Source organism: Lissotriton helveticus, chromosome 3_1 (genome assembly GCF_964261635.1).
Source record: "Lissotriton helveticus chromosome 3_1, aLisHel1.1, whole genome shotgun sequence".
Lineage (NCBI taxonomy): Eukaryota > Metazoa > Chordata > Amphibia > Caudata > Salamandridae > Lissotriton > Lissotriton helveticus.
Window position 1 is genome coordinate 86072708 of NC_136061.1, and position 20010 is coordinate 86092717.

At 43.2% G+C, this 20010-nt stretch overlaps 1 protein-coding gene across 1 annotated transcript in view; it reads left to right on the top strand.

Moving 5' to 3' along the window:
• Positions 1–17988, top strand: part of MARCHF4 (membrane associated ring-CH-type finger 4) — a 415524-nt gene extending 397536 nt beyond the window's left edge. The window contains exon 4 of the mRNA XM_078683527.1: positions 15386–17988. Coding sequence (XP_078539653.1) covers positions 15386–15750 — 365 coding nt within the window. The 3' untranslated portion in view covers positions 15751–17988. The remainder of the gene's footprint in view (positions 1–15385) is intronic.
• Positions 17989–20010: the final 2022 nt, after the last annotated feature.

Genomic DNA, 20010 nt, shown 5'->3' on the forward strand with positions numbered 1-20010 from the left:
TTAACTAAGGGATGGTACGATGGGGGAATTGCCCTCCCGGACATAAGACTCTATTATTGGGCCTCGCAAATAATGGTGGTAAACCACTGGGTATATCGCTCCACACTTGACTTGGCCCGCATGCTGGACAGATATCTAATGGGCAGAGAGGGATACATGGGAGCGCTATACACAAAGGCCCGGAAAGGAAGGTACTTCGGCCCCACGGCCCACACAGTAGCAATATGGCACCAGGCGACCAGCCGCTTAGGATGGTCGAATGTGCTGACCCGAGCCACACCACTGTGGTTTACAGAACGACTTGGACTACTATGTAATCAGCCTGGGTTTGATAAGTGGGACATCATTGGAATCTCCACTATAGGGGACCTGGTGAAAAAGGGCACAATCCTTAAATTTGGGGAATTGAGGGAGAAATATGATATGGCTCAAGGGGAGATATTTAGATACTTGCAGATTCGACATGCCCTCGCCACAGCTCTTCAAGACATGAGCGAGATACCAGAGTCGCCCCCCTTGGAGGATCGGCTGCTGGATGGGCCACTGCTCAATAAAGCCATATCACTAACTTACAGAAAACTGTGCAACAAACTACCAGACACGTTCCACAAACTCAGAGGGAAATGGCAGATAGACCTAGGGCCCATTGACGATGAAGACTGGCAAGCAGCGCTAATGTCCCCGAGGGAGGCGGCCATCACTCTTCGTTTTTGACTAATCCAACTTAAAATCCTGCATAGATCCTATCTCACAGGGGTTACACTAGCAAAGATAGGCTCAACATCTGACACACTATGCTTTTGTGGCTGTCATCAAGACGCAACCTTTTAACATAAAATTTGTGACTGTCCAATCGTACGACCCATATGGGAGGGGGCCACTTAACATATCCAAGATGCACTAGGAAAGGTACTAACCCTTACACCACGACTTGTCCTTCTTCATATGTGAGAAGAGACTGACCTCACGGTAGTGAAACAACAACTAACCACATTCGTTACACCTTAGTGAAGTGGTAGATTGCAAAACAGTGGGGAGTGGCCGATAGACCTTCTCATTGAATGTGGGCAAAGGAATTTGACAAATGTATGATTGCTGAGAAGGAGGTATTGAAGTTAAGAGGGTGTCCAAAGAAATGGGACGAAAAATGGGGCAAGTGGGATTTGTATCGAGTAGACCTATTTATTTTCCCAACAGTGGAAACGGAACTGCAACGCACTAGAGCGCAGCATCTGGAGGCACCGTTACTGAACTTGATATACTCTCCCTAGTGGTTTACTGCACTTTGTAACTAGCCAAAATGTTGACCAAATAATGTATGTGACTTTAAATGCTGTGAAATCAATAAAAAGATATTTAAAAGAAAACATTGGCCTTTTGATAAAGAACTACACGTCTGTAGTTCCATTTATTACCATTGTCCAGAACAACATAATGAGGTAAGGTGCTTGCAACTTTGTAGGGCCCCAGGAACTTGGATAAAGCTGCACTAGATCTTCCACTACGTAGTTTAACCCAGTCACCAGGACAATTGCGTCTGCCGATCTTACCCCCAGTTTGCCAAGTTGTGGAAGAAGAGCTGAGAAAGGTGCTTTTAAACACAAGATCCTTCAACAAAGTTGGAACTACTTTGGTATTACGCAATCTCCCGCGCATCATTTCAAAAGGTGTCTTACCAGTCATGCCATGCAAACTAGAGCGGTAAGCCCACAACATTTCAGAGACTAATAAGTTAACTTCGCTCCCACAAGACATGGTCATTTGAATGGTACCTTTGATCAAACGGTTTGCTCACTTGACCATACCATTGCCCTGTGGGTTATAGAGTGAAGTACTAATGTGCTTGATACTATACATGTTCAGAAAAGCTTGCATTTCCATGGAAGTAAGTTGGGTGCCATTGTCAGTAATCAAAACAGAGGGTAGGCCCTCCTCACTCGAAAATCTCTTTCAAAGTGTTGATAGTGGATTTCGTTGTGATTTCTTTCATGAACTTCACTATTAACCATTTAGTATAAACATTAATCACTACCATGGCAAACTTACAATCACCCTTGAGTTCATTCATAGGACCAATGAAATCCAAGGAGATGGTATGCCAAGGTTGTCCAGGGTCTGCTATCTGTCCCATGACAGATTGCACCCCCACTCTTAAACGCTTTTCACTTTCTTTGCACATTTCACATTTCTCCACCCAAACATCCACATATGCATCCCTTCCAGGCCACCACCAATTCACCCTCAACCATTTTTTTGTTCTGGTTTGGCCAAGATGCCCCTCAAGTGCCAATTTAATAAGTTTGTTTCTTAATCCTAAAGGAGGAACAAAAAATTCTCCACCCATAATTATTAGATTGCCGCACACAGACAATTCATCCAATATTTTGACAAAGGGTCTAATAGAGGGAGAAACTGACCTTTCTCTCCTACTGCCCTGCAAAATCAAACGTTTAAGTTCAAGTATGGAGTTGTCATTAAACATTTCTTTCACCCAATCACTCTCAGTGATAGCTTGAGCTTCAATCACCCTCAACACATCTTGTATGGAAACTACAACTCCTGACTCCTTTGCTAAGACAGATGAACTATCAACACCTTCCCATTCAAGAGAAAGCCTTGACAATCAATCAGCTTGAATGTTTCTCCAACCTTGTATGTACTCAACTTTAGAACAATATTCTTGCAAGAGAGAAGCCAATCTATCCAGCCTCGCAGAGCATTTGCTAGTTCCACCTGGTAACAACACTTTAATCAAGGGTTTATGATTGGATCTTAATATGAATTTCGAGCCCCATAAGTAGATTCTGAAATATTCACAACCCCAAGCTGCTAATAAAGTCTCACGTTCAATGACTCAGTAATTCCTCTCAGAATTAGGCAGTGTCCTGGATGCGAATGCCACAGTCCTTTCACCTCCATTATCAACCTGAGATAGTATGGCGCCTAGACCAGTGGCACTGGCATCGACGATGGGGATGGATGCAAGCTCGGTATCAAAAGGAGTGTGAGTATGCCTGCCTCACAAATGCTCTTCCTAATGTCATCAAAACATGCTTGTTGTTGAGAGTCCCACATAAAGGTAACACCTTTTTTTTTTAATGAACCTGAGAATTTCAGTTTTCGCAGAAAAGTCTTTAACAAATTTTGAGTAGTACTCAATAAGACCTAGAAAAGATCTTAATTTATCTTTGTCAGAAGGTGCAGGAGCTAATCTGATGGCATCCAAAAGGTTATCTTTAGGTCTTACGTTTTCAGCAAAGATTTCATTACCAAGATAGTCAACTTTGTCTACAAGAAACTCACATGTCTCCTGACTGAGAGTTAAATCCGATTTCTTGATTTTAAGCAGCACGTCTCTGAGAGTGTGATTGTGTTGATCAATGGTGTCTCCAAATATGAGAATGTCATCCTGGAAAAATGCAATGTTTTTGACATCTTTGAAAAGTACACTCATCATGCGTTGAAAAACGCCAGCATTAGAATACAGTCCAAAAGGCATTCTTGTGCACTGAAAAATGCCCTCTATTGTAATAAAAGCTGTGAAAGATTTGGACTGTTCATGGAGTTTGATCTGATGGTAGGCATGTTTTAAGTCTAGTTTAGAGAAAATGTTTCCTCCACTCCAAGCCAAGATCAACTTGTTGATATTAGGTAATATATCAATTGATATTAGGTAATGTTCAACAAGTGATCTCAAATCAATGCAAAATGTGAGTTTGCCCATCAGACTTTTCCTTGATAATGACTGGAAAAACCCACATGGAGTTTTCTAAAGGCTCGATTACTTCTGAAGACACCATATCCTTAAGCATATATTTTACTGCTGCTCTAGCTGCTGAAGGTATTCTAAAAACAGTGTGGGAGTTCTGACTTCAGGGTTGCTGACAGGAGTAAGGCCTCTACCCTGGATCCTCCTCCATGAAGCCCGTGGTCGACGTTCCAAATGGTCAAATGTAAGAGAAGAAAGGATTGTCACGGAGGAGCCAGCCACTAGCAGGGTGGCGCTAGTGGAAGTATCCATTCCGCAACACTTTTTGAAGAGGGAGCCAGGATTTCCTTGATGATCAGTATCATGAGGGCCCCCCATCTTCTGGTGAGGACCTTGGGGATCATTAAGGCCGGGAATGCAAAAAAAAGTTACGGTGCAAAGAGATTGATATAATATTTAATTTAGTGTTGCTTCATTCAGAAATCTGAGAATTTCCAATTCAGTCAAGATGGATTAGTAACAGTGAGTGGGGCTCACACCATACAGAATATAGCCCAGATGAGTCAGCGAAGGACAAGACGTTCCCTGCTGAGGCCTGGGGGGGAGGGGGTGATCCTGAAGAAAATGCATGCGAGGGCATGTGCGAGGCATGAGTCATTAAGCCTTCGGCTCCTATAACGAGGTGCTTTCATCTTCAGATTATGTCTGCCCGTCTTGATAACCTCGGTGGCACCCTACTGAGGAGGGGCCAGGCGGGCACCATTGCTGTACCGGAAGGCCTACGCAGAATTCGAAGCACAGGGCAGGGTTAACCAGCCAATGAACCTCTCCGCACATGTTTCCATCGCACTGTTATAAATAATTGGATCCTGTTGACTGAACATGTTTTAAGACTTGGAACAGCATTTTCAGCTTTGCTCTCAATTATGGAAACATTTTCAGCCTTATAGATGCACTACCAGTTTCCCAGACTTGTTTCCGTTACACGTGTACCATTAGACCATTTCTGGACACCGGCTCGGTGTTTTTCCAGTCAATCATGTCTCTGCGGGGGTGGCAGACAGACACATCTAGGTCTGCACAGCTTCTCTCACCTGAGCTGCACCTGACACCAGCGATAGATAAAGAACAGCTACATGAGGTAACTGAGCACAGAAACTAGCACGAGGCCCCAGAGATCCTGAGAACTCATCCCCATGCAGGGGGCCTGGTCAGGGCAATTGGTAGGGACTTCTTACCCTACCACTTACATACATGTAAACAAGAACCGACAAGGTCAATAGGCTTGACTTTTGTATAGTGTTTGCCCTCAGACCCACAATATCCACACACATATTGACTCAGATGACACAGCAATATAAATATCCCCAGGGAGCCAATTCAAGTTCCTGGCCCACACTTTCAAGGCACTACATAACAATGACCCAACATGCTGGTTTTTGGTACACCACTCAAAGTCCAATACAGATACTTTCAGACAGCACACAATTAATTGCTGCCAGGGAGTAAAATATCTTTTTGTTTCAGCATCAGATATACAGCTTTTCTCTCAATTATGTAAAAACAAGCATTGATAAAGTAAGTCTGGCCATGGCAAGTGCATTTGATGGCTATTTATTTTTACTATTGCCAGCTTATGCCACAAAAATAAAGAAAATAATTATAAAAAATGAACCATAGTAAATACTCTTAATAGAACAAGATGGATGCTTCTAGCTGGCAGTTTTACCTAGAACAGGTATAGAAGGTCTTTGTAGTTTCAATGCATGTCACACAAAAATATGATTCTTATTGGTGCAAAGAAATTTACTTTTTGATGTGAATTACCATACGTAAACATGTCTCTAGGCCAGCCCTAAAAATGTTAGCCCTTAAAGCTACAGTGCCAGTTTTCCAGACTCTGGTTTGGTCTTTTTCCCAGTAGTCATTGCTCGGCGGGGGTGGCAAACAGTAACTTTTTGGTTTGCACATGAGCTGCAACTGAGATTGCCAATGTGCTGTACATAAGGCGTAGCTGTGCTATCCGAGGTGACTGAATACAGAGAATAGAAAGAACCTCAAATAACCTAACAACAAACTCCCATGTAGAGGGCGCGGGCAGGATAAGTAGTGGGCACTCTTTAACCCACCACTTCACTTACATGTAACCCGGTATTCCCAAAGTCAACAGGGTTGTCTTTTGTATAGTGCTTGCATATAGACACACCTCATCCACACACTTACTGAAACTGATGACCCGTGAATTGAAATAGGCCGATAGAGCAACCTTTCACCAGATACAAATGCCCACAGCAATACACACAACTGCAGATAAACAGGCCCCCTTAAACACAGACCTAAAGGTTTAATGCACATCACAGGAAAATAAGATTTTTAGTAAAAAGAAAATGTATTACTGGGTTTGAACTACAGTAACCCCAAGACATAGCTTAAACACACAGGAATGTCTGAAGGCTAGAATAAACATGTATTAATGATTCAGTGACAGTTTCCAGACACCACTAGAGCATTTCAGGACATCAACTCGGTGTTTTTCCCATCAGCCATTGCTCTGTGGAGGTGGCAGACAGACATGACTAGGTTTGTAGAGTTTTGTTACTGGAGAAAAAGTACAGTTGTTGTGCTACATGAGGGAACTGAATGCAGAGTGTAGTGAAAGAGAGTGACCCGAAGAACACATTCCCTTGTAGAAGACCTAGACAGAATAACTGAAGTGCTCTCTCAAAATCTACTGCATTGTTGAAAAAACAGTCAGTTTTTTCAAGAGAGCCCTCTGAAAACCAAATAAACTTGCCATCTATGACGTGCATGCACACAGAGAGACATTGACTCAGATGACACAGAGAAACAATTCAACAGGCATCCAGGCGCACACAAACCATATACATAGACCACCCGATATGCAATCACCCACAAACAGATCAAGTGATGCATTATGTTATGTTGGTTTCTGGTAGAGCACATTAGGTTGTAAAGCCATCTCAAAGTCCAACACACATTGAGATGGACGTAGACGGACAGATGGGCAGAATTAGGAATGGACATATGTATAGTTGCAGATTGTATGTCCACTTAAAACACTCTGCTGACAAAATTCTATGTATTAGATATAAGAAAGACTGGCATGGTAATCTGATCAATCCTTGGCCTTTCTTTAGAGAAATCACTTCTACTGGGTCGTAGAATCATTCTGGCTGCATATTCATTCAAGCTGTTCCCTTTTCGGAATGATCATGTGCTGGTAACTGCAGGGATCTTTGTGTACCCATTCCTTGCTGGGCCTCTTTGATAAGATCATATATTTGTGGCACGGCAATTCACTGTCTCCATTTCTTTAGGTTGAAATCTTTTTATTGATACAAGCATAAGGGTTAATCTTCGGGCAGTACCAATAATATAATACAGACACAGACTATCAACCTTCAATTTTAGCGAAAATAGTACATGCACATACACAAAACATGTATTTAACATGTCAGACTTTTTCCTCACATGGTTTAGGAAGATATTTGTGAATGTATATAAAGTCTGTCCTCATGTTAGCTTCTAGAGCACATACCATAATTGTTATGAAAAAACGTGAAAAAAAAACATTTTCTCTGAAACATGGTTCATCAAATCTCAGCAGAGGGTCCTCTTTTTCACATGGTAAATCATCCTACAACTCAGCAGAGAACTGTCAAGTTCATGCTTGAGTATTTAATCCGTCCAAGACGTTTCTTTGAATTCTGAGACTTGTAGTCCTAGTTTTATAATGTGTTAAATAGGGCCTAAAAAAAACCTAGACTGGCTGAGTTACTCATGCATGGAACTGGTTAACTAGAGATCTCTGTCATCAGTATTCTTAAAATTAGTATGTCACTTAAAACAAATGGTTTACATTGCGACTAAAATATCTTATCCAAATTTCTGTATATACCTTTTTCACTACAATGCATGTCAATGGGACAAAAATGGTAGCATTATCACCCCCCCCCCCAAAAAAAAATCCAACAGCTCTGCCTCTTGAAACCTTCCACCTAAATACTCCCATGAAAAACACACCAATTAGCAAACCGTTTTGTGAAGTAACATTCAGATTTTAAGGGTCTGATTTATAATAGCAATATGATCCAAGGGGAATGGTATTGATCCGCGAATGAAGTAGGGCCTCCTGACTCGAGCCCTTTTAACACCTACCTGTGAGTGCCCTCCGCCTTGTATGTATTGCTTTTTCAGAACATTGGAATGTTGGGCGCTCCATTGAAGACTATAAAGTGGCTCAGAGCCAATAACAGCTGGCAATGACCTGCTGCTCCAACATTCCAATGTTTGACCCGCTGCTCCAACATCTCAAAGTTTGACCCACTGCTCCAACGTTCCAATGTTTGTCCCACTGCTCCAAAATTCCAATGTTTGGCCCACTGCTCCAACATTCCAATGTTTGGCCCACTGCTCCAACATTCCAATGTTTGACTCACTGCTCCAACATTCCAATGTTTGGCCCACTGCTCCAACATTCCAATGTTTGGCCCACTGCTCCAACATTCCAATGTTTGACCCACTGCTCCAACATTCCAATGTTTGGCCCACTGCTCCAACATTCCAATGTTTGACCCACTGCTCCAACATCTCAAAGTTTGACCCACTACTCCAACGTTCCAATGTTTGTCCCACTGCTCCAAAATTCCAATGTTTGGCCCACTGCTCCAACATTCCAATGTTTGACCCACTGCTCCAACATTCCAATGTTTGGCCCACTGCTCCAACATTCCAATGTTTGGCCCACTGCTCCAACATTCCAATGTTTGGCCCACTGCTCCAACATTCCAATGTTTGGCCCACTGCTCCAACATTCCAATGTTTGACCCACTGCTCCAACATTCCAATGTTTGGTCCACTGCTCCAACATTCCAATGTTTGACCCACTGCTCCAACATCTCAAAGTTTGACCCACTGCTCCAACGTTCCAATGTTTGTCCCACTGCTCCAAAATTCCAATGTTTGGCCCACTGCTCCAACATTCCAATGTTTGACCCACTGCTCCAACATTCCAATGTTCGACCCGCTGCTCCAACATTCCAATGTTGGTCTTAAGCTTCTTCCTTTGTAGTGTATAACATTCTACCCTCATTGGGTGGAATGTTCAGATAGGTTTATATACGTTCGTCTGTTGGCTATAATCGTATTTAATAGTCCTGTCCCTACTTCTGACCCCTCGCCTGCTGCTTAGGTCTATACCTCAGGAGTAGACCATTAATAACTGTTATAACCTTTGGCTGCAAGCTATAATAATTTATCATTATTGCAGTCTTTATTTAGTTTTTCTCTTTTTGCATAGCACCAGCGGAGCAGGGAATTAAAATATATTAGCAAATGAAAAACAGTTAAAGAATTTACAGAATTATTGAGCATGCACTTTACTAGATAAGTTAATTTTGTAAAGTTGGTTAGAAAAGCTTTGCAGGGATTTATTCACAAGGCCTCCCATGTGATAGAAGCATGGTTGCTGGCAAAAAGGAGTGAACATTTTGCTATAAGAACTAATACTAATTTGGACATGCATATCAGAATTTGAAAATTGACACAGAACGCAAAATAAAAGTCCAATGAGATATATATGGTTTTATTAAGAGACAGCATGCACAAAGCATTTCACCACAGGGCCAGCTAGTGGTTGACCTGCTTGCCTTCTATTTTGAGATGATTGATTTGAGGGAAATTAACACTATCATCATTAACACAAGCATTCTTATCTCACTGTGAGAGGTCACCTCGTCACGGTGTCGCGAAGATGGCCTCATCTCGCCCTTGCATTGTAACGATGCTCCATGGTGCATAACAATGCTTCGTGCAGCATAACGATGCTTTATGGAATACAGAACACGTCAGCCCACCTGACAGGTTCTCACTGTGAGAAGTCACTGATTCACAGGGACACACCGATGGCACTGTCAGGTCCATGCTTTGTCGCAATATTCCATGCAGTATACCAATGGTTCATCCAGTCTAATGATGCTTTTCGAACTGTGGAACGCGGTACACCCGCTGACAGGTTTGCGCGGTGAGAAGTCACTGCATCACGGTGACATGTAGAAGGCCATGTCAGGTTCATGCAGTGCAAAGATGCGCTATATAGTGTAATGATGGTTTAAGAAATGTAGAATGCAGCCCAACCTTGATACCTTCCAGGAGGATTTGCACTGGGTAAGCTTCACATGTGAAGTTCCAGAATTAAGAATGTGTAAAAAAGGGTACTTTGTGCATGATACTGGGAGGAATAGACCCCATGTGCAGAAAAGCACATCTAGTGTTGCTAGAATAAAGATTGTGAAGAATGGGTACCGCTGTTCATTAAGTGTAAACAAAGGGATACTAAAGGGGATGATGGACGGAGCGTTTGAGCAAATCAAACACTCACCCCTAGCCAACTGATCTGGGTTTAATCCATCATCATTCTTTAGCTCACTCCACCACCCCAGTTCAGACATGGCCATATGCAAATCAGTCATTCAGTGTAGTCATCCTGGTCAAAGTGTTTGTCAGTTTGGAAATCTGGAAACATCAAATTATGTACTTAGCCACAAATCAAATATAGTGCTTTATTTGGTCTTATGACTGTAGATGATGGGCTAAGGCACTCGTTTTTGATATCCAGGACTTATTTTCCATCACCATACTTTGCCCCAGTACAAGATAGACAAAAGCTTAAAATTTAGAAAAACAGAGGAAAAGAAAGATAGTAAATTAGTTAAAAACGGAGCTAGAGGGCAAGACAAACATTGATAAACTCAACAGGTGGTACTTTGGGACGCCTATAGGACTGTTTTAGCTGTATGGCACAGAACATCCTGGCAGGTAAAAAACATAAATCAACAGAAGAGATAGAGGGCCCTGAATGTTAGATTAAAGACCTTGAAGGGTCTCCCAGGGCTGGACGCATCCGTGTGCACTCCGTACTTTGGAGGTGCAGCATAGGGAATATCAGGTCCTGGCACAGGGAATGTACATAGGCAAAAGGTATCCATGCAACATCAACTATACGATGCCAGAGACAAAGCAGGTAAGCTGCTTGCTTGGCTAAGTCAGTGGGAAGCCGAGTCCCGATGGGTTAAGTGTGTCATAGGTGAGAGCGGGCCTTCCCACTCGACAGAGAAAGCTATTGTGGATGCCTTCACTCAGTTTTATGCCTCGTTCTATTGCGCCAGGCCACTGACGGTCGCGGCTTCTATAGCTGCCTACTTAGACGCAGTGGTTTTGCTGGTGGTCCCAGCTGAAGACTGATGCACTCTAGAGGAGGATATCAGACTCAAGGAGGTTCAGGCTGCTATCAGGAAATTGAAAACTGGGAATACTCCAGGGCCTAATGGCCTCCCGGCTGAATTCTTCAACCTCTACTCTGGGCTATTGAGTACGTATCTGCTTGACCTCTTCAGAGAGGTCTGAGACATGGGTAAACACCCCTTGGATAAACCAGAGACAAACTGTTGCTCCTACCACCATATCCCTCTTTTAAATATTGAAATTAAGGTCTTGGCCATGATTCTGGCCACCAGACTCTTGACGATGATAGTCCAGCTTATACACAGAGACCAGACTGGCATCATGCCTCGTAGGTCCACCAGACTTAATCTTTGCTGTTTCCGCAATTGGATGTCAGAGGCCAGTCACAAGAAGGAACCCCATGTCTTCTTAGCGTCTTGGATGGACTACGCAAGCGCTGTATGTCTAGATCTACCTGCATATTTAATCCAGCGATTACAGGTGGTACAAAACACTGCAGCTTGCCTTCTTTATAATCTGCGAAAACGCACCCCCACTTCACCCTTCCTCATTAAATTGCCCTGGCTCCCTATCAGTAAAAGGATCACCTTTAAAGCACTTATTCTAGCACCCAGGGCCTTGCATAACAGCGGCCCTAGTTTGCTAAAAAATAGAGTTTCGGAGTACCAGCCCAGCAGAAATCTACATTCTAGCAGTCCCCCGCTTCAAAAAATCTAGAAGTGACGGGAACTTCTTTTTTGCATGCGCTGCCAAAATCGGGACCCGGCTCCCCTTTCAGCTTAGAAGTATAGAAATTGAATCTGAATTTCACAAAGCTTTAAAAACCTATCTGTTCAGTCAATAATTCGCTATCTCACTTTCTCTTCTCTATTTCTCCTCGTGGGCAGCGTCAGGACAGTTTTTGAGTAGCTATTTGCACTTTACCAATTCTTTCATTCATTCATACCAAAAAGGCTTTCAACACAATTCTTTGGCCCTACCTTCACCAGATGTTGCGGGAGTTCGGTTTTTGGTCTCAACTACCGGTGATGAGTTAATTTGGTTTACCAAGGTCCTACCCCAGCGGTGAGGGTAAATGAGGTGCTCTCCTTGACCTTACCGATTGAGTGGGGAACCCTGCAATGTTGCTCTTTGTCCTCACTGCCTTTTGCTCTCACTATTGAGCCATTGGCCGCCCTGATTTATTCCTGTCCTGATATTCGAGGGTTTCGTATCTCGGACGCTAACAGGGACGAAGAGAAAGTCTCACTATATGCAGACGATATACTACCTTATATTATTGAACCGGTAGCCACAATTACGGCTATCCTTCAGGTGCTGAGTCCTAATGGAAATATTCTGGTTACTGGAGTAAATCGGGGCGTTGTCAACTCTTTGGGCCTCTGGATCTAACCACTCTACCAGATTTCAATACCTAAGTGTATTTGTGACTCCTCATAGGGGGACATGAGTGTCCAGGAACATGACCTCCTTGGCATCAAAATTTCAAGAGGAGGCGGTGAAGTGTCCCAACTGCCCCTTACTCTGATGGGGAGGACAGCTTTCTATAAAATGATAACGCTCTCCAAATTGCTGTACGCCCTACCAAACACATACTACCCGATTCCAGAGGCGACTTTAGCCACAATTGAGGGAGAGCTGAGGGTTTTACTGTGGGTGGCAGTCATCCTAGGATATCACTCAGGACCCTTTAACCTAACACGCATAACAGTGGGATTGCTCCCCCTTATGTTATGGCCTATTACTGGGCGTCCCATATAGTGGCTATCAACGACTGCTTTTTCGCGCCGCAATGCGACTCCCCTTACGAACGAGCACAGTTTGCCAACCAGTTCTATTTCCACAACTTATATGGTAGGAAGGGTATTTAGACGCTGCTGCTGATAAACCGGTGGCAGTGGAGGCCTGGAGGAAGGTCACTAAATGTATAGGCTTGGCTGGGAAGATAACGCAGGTGACACCACTCTCGAAAGTGGCGTGGCTGTGCATAATGATCTGCTGTGAATCTCCTGGATGGGGAATCTCCTGGAAATCAGTGGGTTGCTGCTCTCCTTGTGTCTTTAAAGAGATTATTACATGGATACTAACCATTACTTAATAATGCACAATTACGCCACGCTTGACTGTCAGAAGGCCTGGGGGAGATAGATATGCCCAATTATGCCCCTCTTGAGGTCAGACCGCTTTTAAGGAGTTGGAATCGAAGGCCAACTCCCTCACCTACAAAACTCTTAACAACTCTATTCCTGACACACTGGTTGAGCTGTGAGGTTGGAGGGCGGACGACTTAGGGGGTAACTCAAGGATGTGTATTGGGAGACAACCCAGATGCACCTGAGGGACGTCGTCATAAAGCCTCAGGTGTGCTTGATACAACTTAAAATATTGCATCGAGTTTACTATGATAAGGATTGCCTACACAGCATGGGAAGGGCCATGTCCCCAGACTGTCTGCATTGTGGAGTGACACAGGGTGCTTTTGTCCATATGATCTGCAGCTGCCAAGCCATTCAGGTATACAGGTTATGGGTAGGGGAGCTCAGCGAGGTGTTGAGGGAACACATCCCTCTTGAGCCCAAATGCATTCTATTGTGGGTCCCGGGAGATGTAGCTGTCCCTAGGGCAAAACTCGTCTTTTGCAACCTAGGGCTTGTAGTACCAAGTGTCATATAGCGCATCACTGGTGTTCCTCTGAGTTCCGGACTTTGGGAGATTGGAAAATGGGGATGGACCTCTACATGGTGGGCGGAAGAGGTCACCTATATGAGTTGAGGTTGCCCACCACATTTTCCCAGGTTTGGGGGAGTTGGTTGCAGCACTATGATATACAGTTCCCTATGTTTCATGTGTTTGCTTTGTTCGCCTTTAGTTGGCAGGGTATGCCCAGATGTGGGCCCCTAGCTCACTTTGCCACTGGATTCAACCTAGCCTGGCTGATGAAGGGTGTTACCTAGAAACCGTCCCAGGATGCTTGTTTCCGGTTCAGGGAAGACCTGGCTTGGCAGTTCGGGCTGGACTGTTCCCATGAGGCACGGGTTCAAGGCTGATTTGCATATAGCTGGGTCTGAACTGAGGTGGCGAAGTGAGCTAAAGAAACATGATGGATTCAACCCAGATCTGTGACTGGGGGTGAGTGTCTGAAAAGTTTCAGCGCTCCGTCCATCATCTCCTTATATTTGCTTTGTTCGCCCTAAGTTGGCAGGGTATGCCCAGACATGGGTCCCTTGTTCACTTTACCACTGGATTCAAGCTAGCCTGGCTGATGAAGGGTGTTACCCAGAAACCGGTCCCAGGATGCTTGTTTCCGGTTCAGGGAAGACCTGGCTTGGCAGTTCGGGCTAGACTGTTCCCAGAAGGCACAGGGTCAAGACTGATTTGCATATAGCTGAGTCTGAAATGAGGTGGTGAAGTGAGCTAAAGAACGATGATGGATTCAACCCAGATCTGTGACGGGGGGCGAGTGTCTGAAAAGTTTCAGCACTCCGTCCATCTTCTCCTTGTGTTTGCTATTTTACTTTTTTAAGCAGGAAAAACAAAGTATGGCCTCTCTAAACGTTGCAGTGCAGTATACTGCTGAGGAGAATCCCAGTGTAAATTATGAAGCATACGTTTAGAAATGGTATGCTATGTGCATATTACACTAAACCCATTTTCCACAGCACTGTAGTGCATTCTCAATTTGGGCATTTTTATTGCAGAACAGCAATGAATTGATGTTTACTGGTCACTGTTTTTTGGAATAAGTGTGAGTACGTTGAGAGTTTAGTTTACAAGTGTTTTGTATAGGTTTTTGTGTAGGTAAATTCTGTTAGAACTTGGGAGATCTTTGTAGAGTCAAATGTGTATTGATGTTCCTGGACTGGGTAGATGGTTGTCCCTTGCTCTGCCAGAGTAAAGTCTCCCCTGTGCATCAGATTCGAGGTAGGTTTTTATGGTGCTACCGGGTGTACCTTTTGTTTACATCTTTTGCGTTTGAACTTCACAAGTGATCTCCTCCTCTGGGTGAGAATTTCTCTTGCTCACTAAAAATGGGATAACAGTTTGTTCCCTGGGGTGATGGGCTTTCAGGCTGTGCTGTCAACAAGTGTAACAATGTCTTCTTTTTAAAGTGTAAACAGATAGGTCCAGAGCCCATGAACCTTATCACAAAGTATAAGGTAGTAGCTGCCATCCAAGGCATCTCTTTGTGCACGGATTACTTTCCTCAATGGGATGGAACTCATCTCGTTCATGACAATGATCCTTCAAGGTTTGTCTTGAACACTGCTCGTATCCTTCAACACTGAAGCCAGCACACTGCAGATTTAACCATAAATACCTCTTTTTATCTGTGTAGCCATTTGCTAAACTGTGTAAAGCGGGTGATGTGTGCTGATTGAATAAAAATCTTTTTTCTCGTCTCTTCCTGCATAGGTCTAATTATCCACGAAGGGCCTTCAGTATACCGGATCTTTAAGCGATGGCAGGCCGTCAACCAGCAGTGGAAAGTGCTGAACTACAACAAAACCAAGGATGTGGAAGACCAAAAAATGGGGACTTGCAAGACAAACCAGCAGACCTCCTCCCAAACCATCCACTCGCCCTCGCCGGGCGACATGGCCAGCCAGCTCACGCCTGCTGACAGTAGCTCCCACAGCACAGCCCCCGCGACAGGGACCATCTCTGACCACCACTGTGCATACACCATCTTGCACCTCCTCAGTCACCTGAGGCATCATGAACACAGAAGTCACTCCAACAGCAACAGGGAGCTGGTGATGAGAGTGACTACAGTGTGAGCAGCTCAGGAGGCCATATCTGAAGGACTGTGGGAAAATCAAGGCACTGTGTGCCTCTTCTGATCGCCCCAAAAAGGCTTCCCTGGCTTGACAGTTCCTAGAGGAGGAAGCCAGAGGCCTGGGGAGAGATTTACACATATTATACTGGAAAGCAGCAGCTTAGCAACCAGTACACCCTAAAGAAGTGCAATACGGTATGGAGCCGGCCTTTGTGTAGGTTTGGGGTGGCAGGTTGCAGTGGCCAGTTGGCCTTTGACTGAGTTAGCTTTGATACCAAAAGGTATTGCCATTCCTGCAAATCAGTCACAGGAGTGAGCTCAGCACAAGATGAATGAAAGCACATACTATTTGTACCTCTGGTTTGTTTTCTTTTTAATGATGTTGTAACTATGCCTCCAGGTAGGGTGTTAGGAGTGGGTGTTTTGTGTCTGGACTGGTCGTGGCCTGGTCGGTCCTGGATTCTGATGTTTGCACAACAGAATGCTACAATGCTGTTAGTCTTTGGATGTATGAAGAAAGAAGTGAAGGAGACAGGCCCCAGCTCTCCCATAAAACTGAAAAACAAATCAGTGATTTCATTCAAATATTACCCAAAGTACCCACCCACACTACAAAGGGGAAATGAAATGTATCTTGTATTTGATTATTAGGAAAAGGGTAATTGCGGCTGAAACAAATGGTAACACCAGAAACAACTTATTGAAATGTAAGTTATAAAATTATAAATAACCTTACTTACTACAAACCTTTATTAGCAGAGTCCACAAAAATCCACACTACCTAGTAAATCCATAGAAATGCACAATACAAAATGCTAGGGATAGTAAAAAAATATACATATTCAAATTTATATACATTGGCTATGAAATCATGGAGAAGTGCAGACGGCAGCACTAACAAAGTTCAATTTGGAAATGTCAAAAATACCAGAAACGTTAATTGAACTAACTGGTTGTACACATTACTATATAGAAATACTCAGTCTTCTCGTTAAAACTGACCTGTCCTAAAATTAAGAAACAAATATACAATATTGAACTACTCAAAACCCATGCAAATCTGCAAAGAGAGCTGCAAACAAATTTAAATCATTGCGTGTAGGGAGGACGAAATAGTCACCTCTGAGTATATGCACACAGTCTTTTGGCCCGGCAGGCGTAGAGGTACAGCTCTCCTAGCCCAACAAAGAATCAGGCAGCGTCAGAAACACTCAGCAGTGCCCTACACCTGTCAGTAGTTTGCAATAAAGTTAGAAAACCAAAGAGGATGGTGGTAAATAAAAAAAAATGCTTCCTCATAAAATACTTCCTTCTGTACGGCATTGTCCTCATAATGCAGCATACAAGATACGTATGCCAAGCATGCATTAGTTATTCTAGCGGTGTTATTGGCTTAAAAAATTGGTGATCCTGTAGGTAAGAGTAAGGTAAGGTCAAAAACCAGATGACAAGGGAAGTACCAACTCTAACAGGCAAACAATTCATCTTCTTACTAGTGAAGGTGGCTGGCATACTTCAATATTCATTCATACTAGAATAACATCTAAACTATGGACACCAGAGAGTTGCTCAAAATGGTGGTAGGACCTGAGCTTAATTGATGATCTTTTGATTCGCTTCCTAACATCAATTTGAGCAATTTGTGACCTTCTCTATGATGTCCTCTAAAACTAACTGCCTACAGAACCACCAATTTAAGATTCAGCAACGGCAAAGACTAAATAATGCAAATCAATAATGATTCTCGCAGCAAGGTGGATATCTTTAGCTCCCACCCAACAGAAGTTTGTAATAAGTAAGGATATTTACAAAATTATTATCCATGGAAATCAACTTTTGGTGTAGTTCTGTTATCACCCAGATTTCCCAGTCCATTTTGGATTCTCCAGTTATATAAGTTAAATGTATACAATGGCAGACCTTTTGCCCACAAATGTTGGGCACATTACCAAACTTGAAAGTTGCATCCATTTGCCCTTCCTCATTGGAACACTGATAGAGCATTGATGTCTGGATGTTTGGCTTTCTGCTGATGCGCTAGTTACATCCATGGGTGCAAGGTCTTCCCATCACCCTACCTTAAGCTTGTCTTAATTAATTTATTTTGGGTTTTTCTGTTGCGCTGTGTAACTCGGAGATACCAGAGTGCTTTACAATGAAAGATAAAAAAAGTGAAACATGAGGGAGAAGCCATTGTTGTCTTTGAACAGAACGGATAACAATAAAATCTTTTCTACATAACAAAGGTGTACACAGTTTTTTTGTGCTGGAGAACATTAAAGAGTTCTACACTAGGATAAACAATTGACACATGAATTGGGGAACATTAACAGATGCAGAATGTAAATAATACTTCTCACTCAGTTCACTGGAAAAGTGTGTTCAGGATGAATAATTCAGGTTATATTGTTGCACAAAAATATTTCTTTTCTAATATCCGCCAGTAAAATAGTTAATGAAATGGGTCTGACAAGTGCAATTTTCATCCTACAAAGCAACGAAGTGAGTTCAAGCATAGCACGCCAGGTGTCTGCCCACGCCTTCAGCAACAAATACCAAATATGTTAAGGAACACTGAGGGCTGGATCCTCAAATGTAAACTTACATATTTGTGTGAGTTCACGCTTTTTGAGTATCACAAAACTGCTTTTTAATAGTAAGTTTACCAGTGCAGAGACTCAGGAGTCGGGACTGAGACCCCCTCACATAAAAAGGTATGCCATGCCTCCACACTCGTAAACCTACTATTAAATTGCAGTTTTGTGAATATTGAAAAAGCGTAAACGTACACAAACAAACATAAAAAGACAGGCCAGTCCTATAATTTTATGTTCAGAGTTCTCAACCTGACTGCGAAATCTCTGCTTTCGTAAGCTTACTATTAACATGCAGTTTTGTGAATAATGAAAAAGCGTACACGTACACAAACAAACATAAAAAGACAGGCCAGTCCCATCATGTTATGTGCAGAGTTCTCCACCCGACTGCGAAATCTCTGCTTTCGTAAGCTTACTATTAACATGCAGTTTTGTAAATACTGTAAAAGTGTAAACTTACACAAGTGTGTAATTTTACCTTTGTAAATCAAGTTCAGAGGTTCTCGTTCACAAAACTTCTTGCAGTAGTAAGTTACACTTAGGGCAGAAAAGTGTTGGGAGTTATTGTCTGATTTCTGAAACCTCTATTCACAGCATCATGATGCAACAAGCATTTTGAAACTAAATTCCACTTATGTCTGTGGAAAATCTACTACATAGAGAAGACTATAGACAGAGGGAAAGGAAAGGCAAGGAAAAGACATGGATTATCACCGGCTACAGAAAAACACAAAAGACAGTTCAAATCTGCAGCGCAATTGTTTTCTGTGAAATATTCAGACTTACTAAGAAAATATTTTTTTTTCAAATTGCCTCTCTTTGCCTGCACATAGTCGTGAATGTGAAAGGGCAAACAATAAAGTACGCAGTCTAAACCATGTGTGGCTTAACACAAGCGGAACCACTCGCATTTACATCACACATTTTCCATTATCGCACATGTGTGCGGTTTAGCCCGTTAGTGGTAGTTAGAGCTCTAGGCTCGGGCAGAGGGTCGGATGTGACTTCCTGCCTGGACGTGGAACAGTTTGGTGAGTACGATTTTTTATTACTTCTGTTGGGGAGCTTTTTAATTTGTTATTATTTATACTTGAATTGCCGGATAGGCCCTGGGTGGAGGGTTGGGTAGTTTGGATTAGGGATAGGGCACTTTTTACGGCTGGGGGGCAGTTTTACGGTGAAGGGCTGGGGTGTTTTTCAGTTCTGGGGTGTAGGTAGTAGGGCTCAGGGCTGTGGGGTCAGGGTCAAGTCCCGGCGTGAAGGATTTAGGGCCTCATTTATGAAAAGTGACATATCGCTGCGTGAAAACAGTGATGCGTCACTTTTCACTGCGCCCTCCTTCCACCACCAATGATGCGTCATATTTACAGTATGACGCATCACTGCGCAGTATTTCTGACGTATCTGTATGGTGCAAAAGTGGCGCATTGCTGGAGTGTGTCACAAAAGTGACGCAACTCCAGCATTGTATCCTTTCACATGGGGCAAGCCCCATGTGAAAGGGCTTACGTCAGTCTTACGCCTGCTGTGAGGCAGGCATAAGAAATTGAAGCATTTGTGTCCTAGAAGTGGTGCAGTGAAATCACATAGATTTCACTGCGTCACTTCTACGACCCTTTCTTGCGTCAATACGCCCCCTTGCATACATTATACCTGGCGCAGGG